Raw genomic sequence first — 18,333 nt, 5'->3', positions numbered from 1 at the left:
CCTATGGCTATCGCTGTATCCCAGTTTTCCAGGCGGTCCTCAGGCTGTATCCACCCTCTCCACGGAGCGGGCAGACAGCGGGAATCAGAAGTCGAGAGTTTAGGTTCATACGAACCCGAACCTTGGCTAGTTCGCTCATCTCTAGCAGCCATGCTCCCGTGAAAGACCGTCTCGGACTAAGCTGCATTGCAGCAATACTAAATTTTAAACATGTGCCAGTGGCCTATTGCCGCTGACACCAGCAATCATAGTCTTTCACCTCACCAAGACCAGGATCCTTGGTGAGACATATCTCCCATCTATGACGGTGCCTTGCGCCTTCTTACAATCCAAAAAGTAAAATTAAAAACACAAAAACATAATTAAAATAACAGGTTGTGACTCAATCTTACCTGCTCCAAAACATATATGCCGAAATCTGCTTGTTGCTTTTGAAGAAATGGGAGCATATAATACAACCAAATTGATAGATGTGGTTCACGGTTACGGAAAGGAATAATGATGGCAATTTTCTGTCGTGCTTTGCAATTCTCAGGCTTTCCTTTTCCTCCTTCTTGCAGATGTGAATTTACTGACATAATATCCTTAATAGAAACATTCTTTTCTTCAACTATGAAAGGACCTGCTGTAAGTTGGTGAAATAAAAAAAATAAAAAAACTTTACTAACCGAGGGCAGTAAATGGGACAAAGATTGCTTTGACTGCAAATGTGACCCATCTGCTCACCTTGGCACAGTGCTGTGGCTACTTGAGTCACTTGAGGCATCCCTAGTGACATACCCATAGCCTTAACATGTGGCAATAAAAAAACAGAAAGTGCATGTGATCACTGAGGTCGGTGATTGACTGCAGTGTCCATTGCTCAGTGTCATTTCAGTACTGCTGGCAGAGATTGCAGAGCCAAAGCTTTTGGTTATGGGATGGACTTTTTGTTATTAGGTGGACCCCTCTTCTTGAAACATTTCCAACAACAATCAACACAGACTATAAAATGAAGGCACAAAACACACTTTTTGATGTTCAGATGGCCACAACTTAATTTAAATCACAGGACTTAAACAATCACAGTAGTCGTGTGAAGTTCTAAGTCACTGAGATTCATGAATACTGTCTGATCACCATCTCTGAGTATCCGACCAGACAGCAATAAAGTGGGTGGCATGTACTGGCTTGTCATTCTAGCAGAGCCAGTCTACTTTAAGGGCACCAATGACCCTATAGAAGATCCTCACTCCTGTGTAGAGATGAGCGAAGCAGGATTCGCAGCAAATTTTGCTAAATTAGCTTCGCCTTGAAGCAAACTTTGCAAAATTTGTTTCCAAATCCGTTTTAATTATCATTATTATTTTTTAAACAAAAAATAGAAAAGTTAAAATGAAAATATGCTGTATTAACCCCTTAAGGACAGAGCCTGAAATGGCCTTAAGGACAGAGACAAATTTTATGAATATGACCAGTGTCACTTTATTTATTAATAACTTCGGGATGCTTTTACCTATCCGGCTGATTCTGAGATTGTTTTCTCGTGACATATTGTACTTTACATTTCTGGTAAAATGGAGTCGATACTCATAACGAATCTTTATGAAAAACACTAAAAAAACGTGAAAAATTGTGAAAAAATGCATCTTTCAAACTTTGAAACCTTTCTGCTTATACAGAAAATGGTTATGCCACATAAATTATATATTAAATAGTATTAGCAACATGTCTACTTTATGCTGGCGGCATTTATTAAACTATATTTCATTTTTTTTAGACAATAGGAAGCTTAAAACATTAGCAGCAATTTTCCAAATTTTCAGTAAAATTTCAAAATCAGATATTTTTAGGGACCTGTTCAGGTTCAAAGTGTATTTGAGGGGCCTGTATGTTAGAAAGCCCCACAAAGCACCCCATTTCAGAAACTGCACCCCCCAAACTCAGCAAAAGCACATCCAGAAAGTTTTTTAACCCTTTAGGGGAGTCACAGAAATAAAAGCGAAGTGTGTAAGAAATTTGAAAATTTTTATTTTCTGTGCAGAGATTTTATTGTAATCCAATATCTTTCATAATGATAAACCTATTAGCAGAGAAATGCACCCCAATATTGATTGCCCCGTTTCTGCAGTTTATAGAAATACCCCATATGTGGCCCTATTGCGCTATTTGACGCAACCACAAGCCTCAGATATAAGGGAGCGCCTAGTGAATTTCAACGCCTCCGTTTTTTTTTTGTAATTTTTGACTGTATCACTTCAGGTTGTTAGAGGCTCTGGGGTGCCAAAACCTAAAAAACACCCCTAAAGGGACACCATTTAGAAAACTGCAACCCTCAAGAAAAGTAACAAGGGGTGCGGTGAGCATTTGGACCCCACAGGTGCTTCGCAGATTTTCAGAACAATGTGGTGTAAAAAAGGAAAAATTCAATTTTTTACACTAAAATGTTGTTCTAGCATACATTTTTCATTTTTACAAGGGGATTAAAGAAAAAAAAAAACACCAAACATGTAGCGCAGTTTCTCCCCAGTACGGAAATACCCCACATGTGGACATAAAGTGCCAAGCGGGCGCAGGACGAGCCTCCAAAGGGAAGGAGCGCCAATTGGCCTTTGCAAGCTGGATTTTACTGGAATGGATTTCAAGGGCCACGTCGCATTCACAGAGCCCTCGTGCTGCCAAAACACTGGAAACCCCCCACAAGTGACCCCATTCTGGAAACTACACCCCTCAAGGAATCTAACAAGGGGTTCAGTGAGCATATGGACCCCACTGGTGACGGGCACGTGGAACACTGTGACGTGAAAGGGAAAAATTTAATTTTTTCACTTTCACGGCACAAATGTGGCCATCATCAAGGGGTCCATATCCTCACTGCACCCCTTGTTAGATTCCTTGAGGCGTGTAGTTTCCAGAATGGGGTCACTTGTGGGGTTTTTTCACTGTCTTGGCAGCACAAGGGCTCTGTAAATGCGACATGGCGTTCATCATCCATTCTGGCCAAATCCAGCCTTCAAAATCCAAATGGCGCTCCTTCCCTTCGGAGGTTTGCCCTGCGCCCACATGGCACTTTATGTCCACATGTGGGGTATTTACGGACTCAGGGGGAATTGCTCTACACATTTTGTGTGTTTTTTTCTCTTTTAACCTCTTGTGAAAATGAAAAATTTAAGGCTAGACCAACATTATAGTGTAAAAAATGTAATATTTCATTTTCACGCAATATTGTTCCACATTTGTGCCCGTCACCAGTGGGGTCCATATGCTCACTGCACCCCTTGTTACATTCCCTAAGGGGTGTAGTTTCCATAATGGGGTCACTTGTGGGGGGATTCAACTGTCTTGGCAACACAGGGGCCTTTTAAATGCAACATGGCCCCTCGACATCCATTCCAGCCAAATCCAGCCTCAAAAAGCCAAATGGCGCTCCTCCCCTTTGGAGGCTTACCCTACACCCGCATGGCGCTTTATGTCCACATGTCGGGTATTTCCATACTCAGGGGAAATTGCTCTACACATTTAGTGGTTTTTTTATCTTTTAACCCTTTGTGAAAATGAAAAAATCAAGACAAGATCAATGATTTAGTGTAAAAATTAAACATTTTTTACACTAAATGTTGGTCTAGCCTTGATTTTTTCTTTTTCCACAAGGGGTTAAAAAAGAAAGTGAACAACAAACGTGTAGGGTAATTTCCCCTGAGTACGAAAATACCCCACATGTGGATATAATGTGCCATATGGGCAGAGGGCAAGCCACCAAAGGGACAGAGTGCCATTTAGAGGCTTGAATGGAGGATGGAGGCCATGTCGCAATTACAAAGCTCCTGTGCTGCCAGGACAGTAGAAACCCCCCACAAGTGACCCCATTCTGGAAACTACACCCCATAAGGAATCCAACAAGGGGTACAGTGAGCATATGGACCCCACTGGTAACAGGCACATAAGTGGAACATGTGCCATGAAAATAAAAAATACAATTTTTTCATTTTCACGGCCCAAATGTGCCCGTCACCAGGGGGCCATATCCCCACTGCCCCCCTCGTTAGATTTCTTATGGGGTGTAGTTTCCAGAATGGGGTCACTTGTGGGGGGTTTCTACTGCCCTGGCATCACAGAGGGTTTATAATTGCATCATGGCATCCTCTAATGGGAATGGCGGCCATACCTATTTAGCTGGGGAAAAGGGACCATTCTAATTTATTTGGGGGTATTAGGCCAATTATTAGTTTATAAGGTTGAAAATGACAGGTGTCCATCAAATTCAACCTGTGTTGATCCAGAGGAAGGCAAAAAAAAAACCCTCATAAGGCAGACGACAGTAGCCTCATCACAGGGGAAAAATTCCTTCCCGACTCCATAATGGCGATCAGAATAATCCCTGGATCAACGTGACCCCTGAAATAGGAATAAGGGACAGAATTTAGAAAATGTAGAACTCCAATGACGTGAGGTACGCTTTGAAGCGATCCAGTCTGCAGAGGCTGGGGCGATCAGGACAGGTGTCACACTGGAAAATGGTGTCCTTCCTGATCCCCCTGTTACACCACACTCTGCACTTCTTCTGGGGTCTCCTGTTTTCCAGTGTGGGGGACATCACCTGGAAAATGTTGTCCTGGTGCGATACGTGGTCCTTCATATCCAGAAGCGCTGGGTCCGCTCCATGGCTGCTAAATATTAGGGCTTTATTACTACTTCTGTTATTTACGGATCGTGCCGCAAGCTACAGTAGCTCAGGCAGCGAGGGACCGGAAGAGGGGGCGCTGGTATAAAAGTTATCCCTGTACAGGTGGTAACCTTTATCTAGCAGTGGGAAGATCAGTTCCCGAACGATCTCCCCGCTAACTTGGAGGATGGGGCCCCCCCCCCATCCTCCAAGTTAGTGGGGAGATCGTTCGGGAACCTTGATCTGGGGGCTGGATTTTGGTGTCCCTTCCTTCATACACTCTAAGGGTACGTGCACACTGCGGAATGGCGAAGGATAACCCTTTGTGCATTCCGCAGGTGGCACCCGCCGGCGGACTGATGGAGGCGCGCGTCTCCGCTCGTGTCACACTCCATTATATGCACGGGCGGATTCTGCCCTCTGTCCAATGTGTTCATTCTTTGGACGGACGACGGAATCCGCCCGTGCATAGAATGGAGTCTATGACACGGGGGAGACGCTCGCCTCCATCAGTCCGCCGGCGGGTGCCAGCTGCGGAATGCACAAAGGGTTATCCTTCGCCATTCCGCAGTGTGCACGTACCCTGGATCTGTAAGTTTACCCTGAGGTACTCTCACAGAGTGTGTAAAATTTCAAGCCATACCGTGATCTCTTATTGGGACGGTACTGGTGGAAAAGACGTGTCTGGGGGGCAGCGTACGCTACACTACCCCCAGACACGTCACTGGATGATGAGGATGATGAGGATGAATGGAGGAAAGAAGGATCCCCCCATTCATCCTCACTGGCTGTTTCGGTGTCGGAGGCAATAATAGCGTATGCGTCCGACACTGAAAACACCTTGGGGGCCATCTTTATATGGGGATTGGTATATGGGGTATGTAAATGTGTAGTGGGGTAGTGTAAAACTTTATTTCATGTAGTGTAGTGTAGTGTTTTTTACGTGTTTTTTTGACAGTAAGAAAAAATATCCCTTTGCCAAGAAAGGAGCTGCTGCTAAATGCCACACTTATGTGCGGCACTTATCAGCAGACAGTGGCGGTAGGATATAGGGGGGAAAAAAGCCCCTACGCCAAAAAGGAGGAGTTGCTGATCAGTGGCGCACTTACGGGCGATGCTGATCAGCACTCAGCGGCGTTAGGGCGCAAAAAAAGAAAAAAAAAATTGGAAAAAAAATAAAAATAAATCTTTTTAACCCAAAGCAACTGATCAGTGAATGATATTCACTGATCAGCCGCTAGGGGGCGGTAGAGCGACGCTGCCAGAGATTACCAAGGCCCGCCGAACACGAGGACCCGAGTGATTACGAAGATTTCCGACGCTGGACGACCGAACCCGGAAGTAACCCGAAGAAGACGCGAGGACGGCGCGGACCGCAGATCGTCGCTCCGGACGCCCAGATCAGGTGAGTATGGTACACCTGCACCACACACACCTGTTCTGTACCCCTTAGCTACCTAGCTGAGGGGTGCAGAACGCGACAAAACTGGCCGGCCTATCACGGCAATCGTGGGGGTGGCATCGGCGCCATCTTTGGTGGGGACTCTAATGGCGATTGGTGCTGTCTCGGACAGCACCAATCGCCATTGCTTTCCGGGTCACCGGGTCACCGATGACCCGGAAAGCTGTTTTCAGCTGCTATATGCTGATCTTTATAGATCAGCATATAGCAGCGATCGTCGGCACGGGAGGGGTTAATCACCCCCCATGCCGACGAGCAGAGATGGCCTGCTATACATTATAGCAGGCCATCTTCCCCGACCGCTGTGTGTGAACACACAGCGATCGGGGAAACATCGGGCGTAAGTATACGCCCGTTTGCGTTAAAGCCCACCCTGCGGGGGCGTATACTTACACCCGATGTCGTTAAGGGGTTAAAGGGGAACTCTGGATAAGAAAAACTTGTTTTCTATTAAAAGTACATTAAAAGTTAAATATATGTGTCTATACAATGTATTACTGTATCTGTATGGTTCTGCCACACTGGTAGCTGATAGAAATCCAGGAAGTGAAGAAAAATGGCCTCTGTGCAAATCCACATTGTCTCCTGCTCCTTCTGCTCTCCCACCTTAGGAGACAAATCTTCCATGCCTCTGTCTCACATTGTGTGTGTTGCTGAGATCAGGCTGATGATGCAGACAGAGGGCAGGGCGTGATCTCACAGGAGGCTTGGCTGGATCACCCAATCCCCTGAGTGATTCACCATCTCTGACCAGCCAGAATCAGGTGTTGCATTGATTTCTCTAATTGTGCACAAGTCTGCAGTGAAATAAGGGCTGTGTTCACACATGTTGGAGTGTCATTGCAGTACTGCAGTGTATTCACAAAAATGATGCAGTAACACAAGTAAATGATGGTAAACGGCAGAGAGGATCAAAGCCTTATTGTGAGGCTCAACTTCAAAGATGACAGATGCTTGATCATAATATGTGCATGGAAATGAAAAGAGAAAAAAAAATTCAAAAAGTTCTTTACTTTATTCCAATATCAGCGTTACAGGTAGAGAATACCGTGTGCTGTGTGGTGTTACAGGTAGAGATTACAGCGTGCTGTGTGGTGTTACAGGTAGAGATTACAGCGTGGTGTTACAGGTAGAGAATACAGTGTGGTGTTACAGGTAGAGAATACAGCGTGCTGTGTGGTATTACAGGTAGAGAATACAGTGTGCTGTGTGGTGTTACAGGTAGAGAATACAGTGTGCTGTGTGGTGTTACTGGTAGAGAATACAGCGTGCTGTGTGGTGTTACAGGGAGAGAATACAGTGTGCTGTGTGGTGTTACAGGTAGAGAATACAGTGTGCTGTGTGGTGTTACAGGGAGAGAATACAGTGTGCTGTGTGGTGTTACAGGGAGAGAATACAGTGTGCTGTGTGGTGTTACAGGGAGAGAATACAGTGTGCTGTGTCGTGTTATAGGTAGAGAATACAGTGTGTTGTGTGGGTGGGTGGGTGGGACCACAATAAAATCATAAATTACTGCAAATAATTCAGTAACACATGAAACTGCAATGTGTGAACACAGCCTAGATGTAATGCAACAGTTTGGGGCGGGGAATGGGCAGGGTGGAGGACTGTGATGAACAGCTGAGGGAAAGTATTGCATTCTGGAACCTGTAGAACTGTGATTTTTGGTAGTTTCAAAAATGCAATAGATAGGTAAGTAATGCTTTATGCTTCTGCAGAAGTTTCATTTTTTTAACCTCTATCTGGAGTTCTCCTTTAAATAAGTATAAATTAAAAAGACATTCGGGTTTTACAATAATGGGATCCTGTCTAATGCAATGCAATTGCGCTCCTCCTTTTAGTTTACATTTACTTTATATAGAATATTTTCATTTTAATTTTGATATTTTTTGTTTACAATAGCAAAACTAAAATGAAAATATACTATAAATGTAAAAATATACAATTTTATTCATTAGTTAACCTGTAATTAGAAATTACCGCAAAGGGGAATAGCTGGTAAATGTAAGAGTGAAAATGTATCATAATTTATTGATAATGCAGTCAGATACTGTAGCTACAATTAGTAAGAACTAGAAAATGTACCCGGCGCTGCCCGGGTATAAAATGTCAGTGTGTTAATTAGATTTGTTCTACGGTGCCCAGGAGGCCAAGCTAAAGGTATTGTTTCATCTGAGTTAATCAGTGGAATTAGTGTATACCTGTAGTGCATAGTTGGAGGGGTTCTGTATACCTACAGTGTATAGTTTTTAGGGGTCTCGCATATCTGTAGTGTATAGTTGGGGGGATCCTGTATACCTGTAGTGTGTAGTTGGGGGGGGGGCTGTATACCTGTAGTGTATAGTTGAGGGAGGTCCTGTATACCTGCAGTGTATAGTTGGTGAAGGTCCTGTATACCTGCACTGTATAGTTCAGGGGTCCTGTATACCTGTAGTATATAGTTGGTGCTGTATACATGTAATGTATAGTTGTTGGAGGTCGTGTATACCTGTAGTTTATAGTTTGAGGGTCCTGGATACCTGTAGTGTATAATTGGTGGATGTCTTGTATACCTGTAGTATATAGTTCGGGGGTCCTGTATACCTGTAGTGTATAGTTTTGGGGTCCTGTATACCTGTAGTGTAAAGTTTGGGGTCCTGTATACCTGTAGTATATAGTTGGTGGAGGTCCCGCACACCTGTAGTGTATAGTTTTGGGGTCCTGTATACCTGTAGTGTCCTGTATACCTGCAGGGTCGTATTTACCATTAGGCACCTATGGTCTGGTGCGTAGGGTAGCACCTTGAAGAGGGGCAGTACCCTCCTGTTCAGACTTGCCAGAAAATCTGGTGTCTTTTCGAGGGGGGTATGGCAGTATTGGTCAGTTCTGGTATAGCGGTGTTATCCAGTCACAGTATGGCGGTATTGGTCAGGTCTCGTATGGCAGTGTTACCCAGTCACAGTGTGGCGGTATTGGTCAGGTCTGGTATGACAGTGTTATCCAGTCACAGTATGGTGGTATTGGTCAGGTCTGGTATGGCAGTGTTACCCAGTCACAGTGTGGCGGTATTGGTTAGGTCTGGTATGACAGTGTTATCCAGTCACAGTATGGCGGTATTGGTTAGGTCTGGTATGACAGTGTTATCCAGTCACAGTATGGGGGTATTGGTCAGGTGTGGTATGACAGTGTTATCCAGTCACAGTATGGCGGTATTGGTCAGGCCTGGTGTGGCGGTGTTAAATGTGACGTCTGGAGCTATTAGCTACCTATCCTGATGCTAATTGGTGAGTGAGGATGGGGCACCTTCAGGTATAGTGCTTAGGGCAGCATCAGCTGGTAATAATGTCCTGTATACATGTACTGTATAGATGGAGTAGGGGGTCCTGTATACATGTACTGTATAGATGGAGTAGGGGGTCCTGTATACATGTACTGTATAGATGGAGTAGGGGTCCTGTATACATGTACTGTATAGATGGAGTAGGGGGTTCTGTAATTCATATACTGTATAGATGGAGTAGGGGGTCCTGTATAAATGTACTGTATAGATGGAGTAGGGGGTCCTGTATACATGTACTTTATAGACGGAGTAGATGGTCCTGTATACCTGTAGTGCCCTGTATATACATGTACTGTATAGATGGAGTAGGGGGTCCTGTATACATGTACTGTATAGATGGAGTAGGGGGTCCTGTATACATGTACTGTATAGATGGAGTAGGGGGTCCTGTATACATGTACTGTATAGATGGAGTAGGGGGTCTACCAGTTATTACTGTGGATGTTGTGAGGCAGCTGCCTTAGCAACCATTGCTCCCCGTGAAAATTAAAGCAGTAATCCTATTGGTTGCTAAGGCTCCCAACTGCCGTTTACTGCTGGAGACATGCAGCTAATTATATCACCTGTGTTTGCAGTGTGGAGATTTTCCCATTCATCTCTATTGGGCGCCGCTCTTCCCCCCCCCTCCCCTCCTGTACATGTGGCGGGGATGGGACCTTCGCAATAACTTTCCTGGGTACCCAATGTATCTATGTGCCAAATTTGGGGTCAAACTGTTCAGGCGTTTGGAAGTCTATACGGGACAGACAGACAGACAGACTTTCATTTTTATTATATAGATAAAATATAATATAGTCCACTATATAAAGTCTTTTATATAAGTCACAATGTAGCTTGAAATGCTGTACATGCAGGACCGGTGATAGGTGTGACAAGTGATGGAAATACAGTGCTTTTGTTTGCAAAGAGGAATGGCACATACACACACATACAGTGCATACAGTCACATATGTACACATACAAACACAAGCACAGACAAACATTCAGGCACATATACACATACATACAGACACTCATACACACAGTGTATATACTGATTACACAGTCACACAGTGTATATACTGCTTACACAGGCACACAGTGTGTAAACTGCTTAAACAGGCACACAGTATATATGGGTTGAAGACGTCATCTTCGGGAGGCGGGCCGGACCGCTCCAGCCTTCCCTTCTGCCGCCCCCCTCTGCCGCATCATCAGCTGCTCAGCCGCAATTGGCTGAGCATAACTGCTCAGCCAATCACGGCTGAGCAGCTAATGACACGGAAGAGGGGGGCCAGCTCGAGGGACGGCTGGAGCTCCCACTGCTCCCACTGCTGGTCAAAGCACACAGTTTTGCGTTTTATTTTTTTTACTCCAATCAAATTTACGATTTTCAAATTCAGTAAGTAGGCCTTATAGGTACAAAAACTTCTCTGGGAATTTATGGGGAAAAGGATATGTAACGAACCTCTCTGCTAAGAGTAAAAGTTCTTGCTCTCTTGTTTCACCAGAATGTAGCAGACCAGCTAAATGACTGTTTCAGGGTTGTTGCGTTCACACGTACAGGATCTGCAGTAGATTTGATCGTGCAGATTTGATGCTGCAGATATCAATGTAACTAAATGACTGAACACAGCATCAAATCTGCTGCGGACCCTGTACATAGAAACGCACCTTTAATTTTTTTCAAATCAACTGGTACCAGAAAGTTTTACAGATTTGTAAATTACTTCTATTTAAAAATCTCAAGTCTCTCAGTAACTATCAGCTGTCAGGAACTGTCCAGAGCAGAAGAGGATTTCTATGAGGATTTGCTACTGCTCTGTACACTTCTTCACATGGATAAAGGTGGCAGCAGAGAGCACCATGTCAGACTGATAAGAATACACAACTTCCTGCAGGACATACAGTAGCTGATAATTACTGGAAGACTTGAGATTTTTAAATAGAATTAATTTACAAATCTTACAACTTTATGGGACCAGTTGATTTGAAAAAAATATATATATTATTATTTTACTGGCGTTTACTTGTCTAGTACTTTGCCTCACTACTAGGCAAAGTAGCTGTCACTGATAAAGTTTTTTTTTTTTGCAGTGTTTATTAGGGCCCGTTTACACGGAAAGATTATCTGACAGATTATCTGCCAAAGATTTGAAGCCAAAACCAGGAATGGATTTGAAAAGAGGAGAAATCTCAGGCTTTCCTTTATGACCTGATTTCTGTTTCCGTGTAAAAGGGCCCTTAGTCATGTAGTTAAAAATCACTGTGTGAGGGCCTTTTTACACAGAAAGATTATCTGACAGATTATTTGCCAAAGATTTGAAGCCAAAACCAGGAACAGACTATAAACAGAGATCAGGTCATAAAGGAAAGCCTGAGATTTCTTCTCTTTTCAATTCCATTCCTTGCTTTGGCTTCAAATCTCTGTCAGATAATCTTTCTGTTTAAAAGGGCCCTTATACACTGTGCTGGGACTTTTCAGGCACTTTTTATAAGAGAGCTGTGAACATGCTGTCTTGTTTTCCCAGATTGCTCAAATTATCACTTGCTCATTTCTATATACATTTGTTAATGATCATAAAAAAATAGATGCCACATACTTAAATTTGGTGGATGTTCAGGACACAGAGGCATTTCTTCCATTTTGGAAACTTTGACTGTGACAGAACCTTATAAAAAAAAAATAGAAGAACAATGTTTATTACATTTTTTGAAAAATAGCTCAAAATATATAACTTTATGTTTTTCTGTTTCAGACCAGGTAGAATGTAGTAGTGACGTGCTAAAAGGTTATACAGGGCCCTCCAGCTAAAAAGAAATTGCTTAAAACACCTGTAAATGACCAATTAAAGGGGTTGTCCAGCCAAAACTAACTTGTCAAACAGGAAATACGAGTCCAGCATCCTGCAAAGTAATGAATGATTAGCTTTTTTCTTCTCACCATGCAAAGTAAGCACAGTGCAGCATTACCCTTAACTAAACGATAATGCATTTCAGATGCGCTCCACAGCCTTATGGTACTTTTACACGGGACGATTGATCGTTCGTTTTTGCACGATAACGGTCAAATTCGAACGATAATCGTACGTGTAAACGCAGCGAACGATCAAATGACCAGCAAAAAATCGTTCATTTTGATCTTTCAACATGTTCACAAATCATCGTAGATCGTTCGCAAAAAAATCGCAGATTGTTCAGTGTAAACATTCTTTCAACGATTTCCCCTATGTGTCAGATAGGCTTAAGCGATTGCAAAACGATCGCATTGCGAATTTTCCATACGATGTATCGTTCCGTCTAAACGCTGATCGTTAGAAAAAAACCATTGTTCATTCAAAATCGTTAATCGTGCGATCGGGCGAATTATCGCACCGTGTAAAAGTACCATTAATCATGGCTGTGAAATGCAGCTGAAACGCATTGGAATATGGTTGGGGAATGCTGCTTTGTGTGCGTGTTGCAAGGTGAAAAGAATACACAACTCATTGATCACTTAACTGGATGCTGGACTTTTTTTCCTGTTTGATTATATGTAAATTGCACGCTGGTTGGAGTCTGTGCTGCATGCCCAGTGGAAGCAGTAAGCCAGGTTTTTCTTGCATTCAAAACTTACTTGTCCACTATCCACAGCATAGGGGACAAGTAAGAGATCATAGGGGGGGGGGGGGGGTAGCCTCCGTACCGATCCCTGCCAATCTCTTTATTGTCCCCTGGCTCCCTTATGTATACCGCCACGGGTACGGCATGCGACCTGTGCATCTAATCATTCCTCTGGAGCTGCCAGAAAGAGCTGAGTGCTGTATTCTGCTCTCTGACGCACTCCATAGAGAATGAATCGAGCCGCCTGAGAGAGCAGACTACAGCACTCTGTATTCATAACAAAGGAACCGGGGGGAAGGGAGGAGTACGGAGGTCGGACCCCCTGCAATCTCTTACTTATCCTGTGGACAAATTAGTTTTGCCATAAACTTCAGTTCAGACACTGCTGTACGTTTTAAACTGACAGTCAGATATTTATCCATCCAAGGAAAAACGTGTAAGACATTGACACTTGACACATCAAATAAATCTTAGGCCGCCTAGCCACTGACTAACACCACAGCTTCCCTAGCTGTCCTTTTAGCCTACTGCTCAATTTCACCAGTTGCACTCACTGGTTTTACCAGATCTTCTTGGCTGCAGCTCCCACAGGCCTATAGCTGCCCGTGTTCTCCCTGGGAGTCATCTCCTGGGAAGTTCTGAAGTCTGTAATAGACAGGGGCGGATTAACTTTACCATAGGCCCGGGTCTGTTCACCAAGCCTGGGCCCCCTACCGCACTGTAACTATATCTTTAGTATTGGTTCTCCAAATTGCAGACTGTAAAGGGACCTATGGTGACATCATTGTCACATGAGGTCCTTCAGTATGTTCTTTAATGTTATTGAATTGTCTCCCGGCTACAGTTTTGCCCTGATTTGTGCAAAATAGCGGTAAAAAAAGCAGTCCGCTCAGCCAGTCAGTGACGGAGGTGGGATCCCACCTCCCCTTCTCCCCGGCCAGATCGGAAAAAAAGCCCCCCCCCCGCCGGAGTACCCCTTTAAGTCTGTAATGCTTACAACCATATAACATTAATGACACGCAATACTATCATCGCTATAAACCATGCCCTTTATGGACACATTAAGGGTACAAACACACATGGCATATACGCTGCGTATTTACTGCTGCGATACGCAGCAGATACGCAGCAGATTAGATCTAAATAACTGAACACAGCATCGTATCTGCTGCGTATCTGCTGCGTATCTGCTGTGTGTGTTTGTACCCTTAAGCTAATCCCCTCTCCTGCTTTGGCTTCTTTAGCAGTTACTTCATGCTCTGCTATTACTTGAACTAACTGTGTAGCACCCCCCTAATTCACCTGCTCAGGTTGTGTGACATTCTCATGGATTAAATGCATGTTAGGCAGCAAATCTGACATTACATTACATGCTATGACATTATGTAGTGTCCCACTACAGGTGGTTCTCTTTGTCTTACACACTCCCAGCTAAAACTAGTTCACTCAGGTGCCAAAGCTAGTGTATTTAGTTGCTGCACCCTGCTCCCACCACTAGGTGTCTCACTCCCCTGTGCATAACTGGAGTACATGTAGGAAGGTTAGCCTCTTTACACAGTCTCTTGCGCATACTTCCTGTCACACGGCCCTATATAAAATAGGGGCCTCCTGTTCAGTTCAGTTCTAGTTCAGGGGTAGTCCCTGTCTAGTCTAGTCCCAGACAGGGAAGAAACACCAACTGTTTACTAGATTGAGAGACTATAGCAGTCATGCACTGTTATACCCAACCTTGGGGTAACAGGAGTTACAGGAATAACCCTTGCCTTCACTGTGGATCTTCACTTCAGGACAGTTACTCCCTAGAGGGAAAAGGCAGTGGGATTGATCCACAGTAGAACACAGATGCAAGTTAACAGCTCTCTACTGTCTACGCTCGACTACATGGGAAAACTACCACTAGTTAGCTTCACCCAGAGACCTGGGACTCATACTGTCTCACAGGGCTAAAAAGCAAGTATCAAAGCACTGTTATATTTTTGTATTGCGCTGAAGATATTTTTAAAGTAAAGTTTAAGCACTGTTTAGGTGGAACGTGTGGAATGGGTAATACCACCCCTGGCCACTGTGACAAGTCGGCACAAAACACCAGAGGCCACCAGCTAGTTCAACACCAGTATCCAGCACCCTGGGCCACAGCAATAACTGTTTGGGGACATTTTCAACAAACCCTGCATGCCATACATTTTTATCATTTATTTCTTCAAGTCTATGTTCAAACTATGCAATAATCTTATCAAATATCATAATGGTTACAGCACCCCCAGAATTCTACTCCTACCTTTCTGCAAATCCTGGTCACAATTCACACTGTCAGTCAGTGAGGCTCTGCCAACTAATAACTCTGGGACATCTGTATGTGGTTCTCCTGGCTCCTCTCCTGTATAACACACTCTGCAGGGGATTGTCCCTCTCACAACTGCCAGAAATAAGGAAAGACTCTGCCAAATATAAACTCCACCTCAAGCTCTGCATAGACCTCAAGCCCATTTACTGTCATGTAACAGGTTTTAAAGTGTATAGTGAATATGCAGTATAAACTCTAGGCTGTGTATAGTGAATATGCTATGTACATTGAACAGGCTGTTTATGGTGAATATGCTATGTATACTGTCTAGGCTCTGAATGGTGAGTATGCTCAGGTCCGTATTTGCCACTAGGCACCGGTGGCCCGCAGGGTACCCTTTTTTTTTGTTTCCCTTTTTTTTTTTTTTAACCCCCTCCGCCGCAATAGGCACCGGCCCACGGGTGCCTAGTTCGCTCTGGGGGGGGGGGGTACTGACCACCGCCGGGGCCGAGGTGAGCTTCCGGCACACACAGCTTGACAGAGGCCGGAAGCTCACAGCTGCAGCCCCGCGATGCCCGATCTTCTCTCCTGCTCGGCGATGACATCACATCACGTGAGCGTCGCCGAGCTGGGAAGAAGTCCGGGACCGCGGGGCTGCAGCTGAGAGCTTCCGCCTTCTGTCAAGCTGTGTGTGCCGGAAGCTCGCCCCTGCCCCCGGCAGCAATCAATACCCCGGCCCTAGACCCTGGCACTGCATTGAGGGAGGGAGGGGGGGGACAGCCTGCCTGCCCGCCCATCTTGCCTCTGCTCCCCCTGCCTTCCGGCTGCCCCCGGCCGCTCCGTCTTCCCCCCTAACCCCCCACTGCTCCCCCTGACCCTCAACCTCTCCCCCTGACCTCCAGCCTCTCCCCTGCCCCCCAGCCTCTCCCCCTGACCCCAGCCTCTCCCCCTGCCTCCCTTCCCCGGTCACCCCCAGCTGCTCCTCCTGCCCCTGTCACCCCCAGCTGCCTCCCTTCCCCAGTCACCCCCAGCTGCTCCTCCTGCCCCCTGTCACCCCCAGCTGCCCACGAGTTGTGGTCGGAGAAGTCTTCATGATGCTGCTCCAGATTGAGAAGAAAGCAAAAAGTGAGCGACAGCAATTTGAGAAGACGTCACCTGTAAGTCGTTAGTAACTGCACTGTAATCACTTCTATAGTGTGCAGAGCCTGTGCAACATTGAGGTCTAAATGGGTCAGTGTATTGTTTGCGGTAGTGTACTGACACATTCCTGCGGTCACTACAGTACACTAGCGCAAACTTTTAAACTAGAACCCAACTACAACAGCCGCAGGCACTACAACTCCCAGCATATGCTGAGGGCTGCAGACTGTCAGTAAATGCTGGGAGTTGTAGTGCCTGCAGCTGTTGTAGTTGGGTCCTAGGTGCATTTTACACTGGATGCTTTGTGGAAGATCAGAATACATAGATCTGTGGGGGCTCAGTGCAGGGAAGTGACCCCAGAACATCACTAATAGGGGATAGAACAAAACATCTCCCCCTATCCCCTATTAGTGATGTTCTGGGGTCACTTCCCTGCACTGAGCCCCCACAGATCTATGTATTCTTATATGCCACAAAGCATACAGTGTATAGGACCCAACTACAACTCCCAGCATGTACTGACAGTCTGCAGCCCTCAGGATATACTGGGAGTTGTAGTACAGCAGTACAATCCTCTGATAGCTGCCGCTGTAGACAGATGTATGGCTGGACCTTCGCCTCAGCATGCAAAGTACCTAGGGCAGCATGAACTCTAAATACAGGCCTGAATATGCTGTGTATATTGTCCAGACTGTGTCTGGTGAATATACTATGTACACTGACCTCAAGGACCCCCTTCTGTCCAGTCTTTTACTAGTTAATGTGGCAGCCTTCAGTCACCTTATAAATACCGTTCTGGAGACGCTCTCTATATAATGCATATGCAGCTCACACTGCAATACATAACTACAGGATGTGAATATGGTATTACCTTTAATCATTTGGTGACTGGAGGGCTCGGCCTTTCTGTATCCAGATTAGTTGGCCTCTTAGATTCCTTATTACTACATTATTGGGGTGTAACTAAGGGCCATATTACAGGTTTCTTATTTATAGTCTGTTCCTGGTTTTGGCTTAAAAAAATTGTCAGAAAAATTGGTCAGATATCTGTTGGTGTAATAGGGCCCTAACTATATAGCGCCCTATACCAAGCAGCCCCCCCACACACCTGATTCACAGTAAATTGAATTGCACTAATGCAGCTAAAAAATTTATTATTATTTGAAAAGTAATGCTATGGTACTACCACTGTAGTTGCACCCACACTATATTGTCTCATATAATGCAGCATTGCCCATCACTGACAATAACACACTCTGTGGTGGGATATTTCCCCAGGGGTAACCTCTAATGTTCCATTCAGGTACACACAAAGCTGTTTCCCTATAGTATTGCCTTTACTGGCTCTTTATAGAGCCCATATACTTTACAAACAGGTTTGTTTTTGGAAGCACTTTGGGGGAATGGGCTGGAGCAGTTCTGGTATTTGGAGTTTGCTAGGAGTGTTGCTATTTATAAATTTTATATATTTATAAAGACATTTATTAATTTGTTCTTATCACTTTAAAGGGGTTGTCCGGCGCTAAAAAATTATTCACAGAATAACACACATTACAAAGTTATACAACTTTGTAATGTATGTTATGTCTGTGAATGGCCCCCTTCCCCGTGTCCCACCACCCCCACCCGTGTACCCGGAAGTGTGGTGCGCTATACATACCTGTCACGTGCCGACCACGGTCTCCGATCCTCAGCAGTGACGTCTTCTTCGGGCGGCCGGCGGATCTTCCCGAGTGCCGGCCGCCCTCTGCAGCGCCATCCGAAGCTCAGCCGCGATTGGCTGAGCATAACTGTGCTCAGCCAATCGCAGCTGATGACGTGGCCGCGTCATCAGCCGCTCAGCCGCGATTGGCTGAGCACAGTTATGCTCAGCCAATCGCGGCTGAGCTTCGGATGACGCTGCA

The 18,333-nt window shown here is 45.0% G+C and overlaps 1 protein-coding gene across 1 annotated transcript in view; it reads right to left on the bottom strand.

Annotated features, from left to right (window-relative positions):
* The window catches only part of LOC138796917 (beta-1,4-galactosyltransferase 1-like), a 226,130-nt gene that overhangs the window by 87,491 nt on the left and 120,306 nt on the right, over nucleotides 1-18,333 (bottom strand). Inside the window, exons 3-4 of the mRNA XM_069976657.1 lie at nucleotides 12,006-12,074; nucleotides 393-625 (exon numbers count right to left, since the gene is read on the bottom strand). Coding sequence (XP_069832758.1) covers nucleotides 393-625; nucleotides 12,006-12,074 — 302 coding nt within the window. The remainder of the gene's footprint in view (nucleotides 1-392; nucleotides 626-12,005; nucleotides 12,075-18,333) is intronic.

Source organism: Dendropsophus ebraccatus, chromosome 7 (assembly GCF_027789765.1).
Source record: "Dendropsophus ebraccatus isolate aDenEbr1 chromosome 7, aDenEbr1.pat, whole genome shotgun sequence".
NCBI classification, from domain to species: Eukaryota; Metazoa; Chordata; class Amphibia; order Anura; family Hylidae; genus Dendropsophus; species Dendropsophus ebraccatus.
Note: the sequence above shows the minus strand (reverse complement) of the source record. Positions and strands in the feature narration are given on the sequence as shown.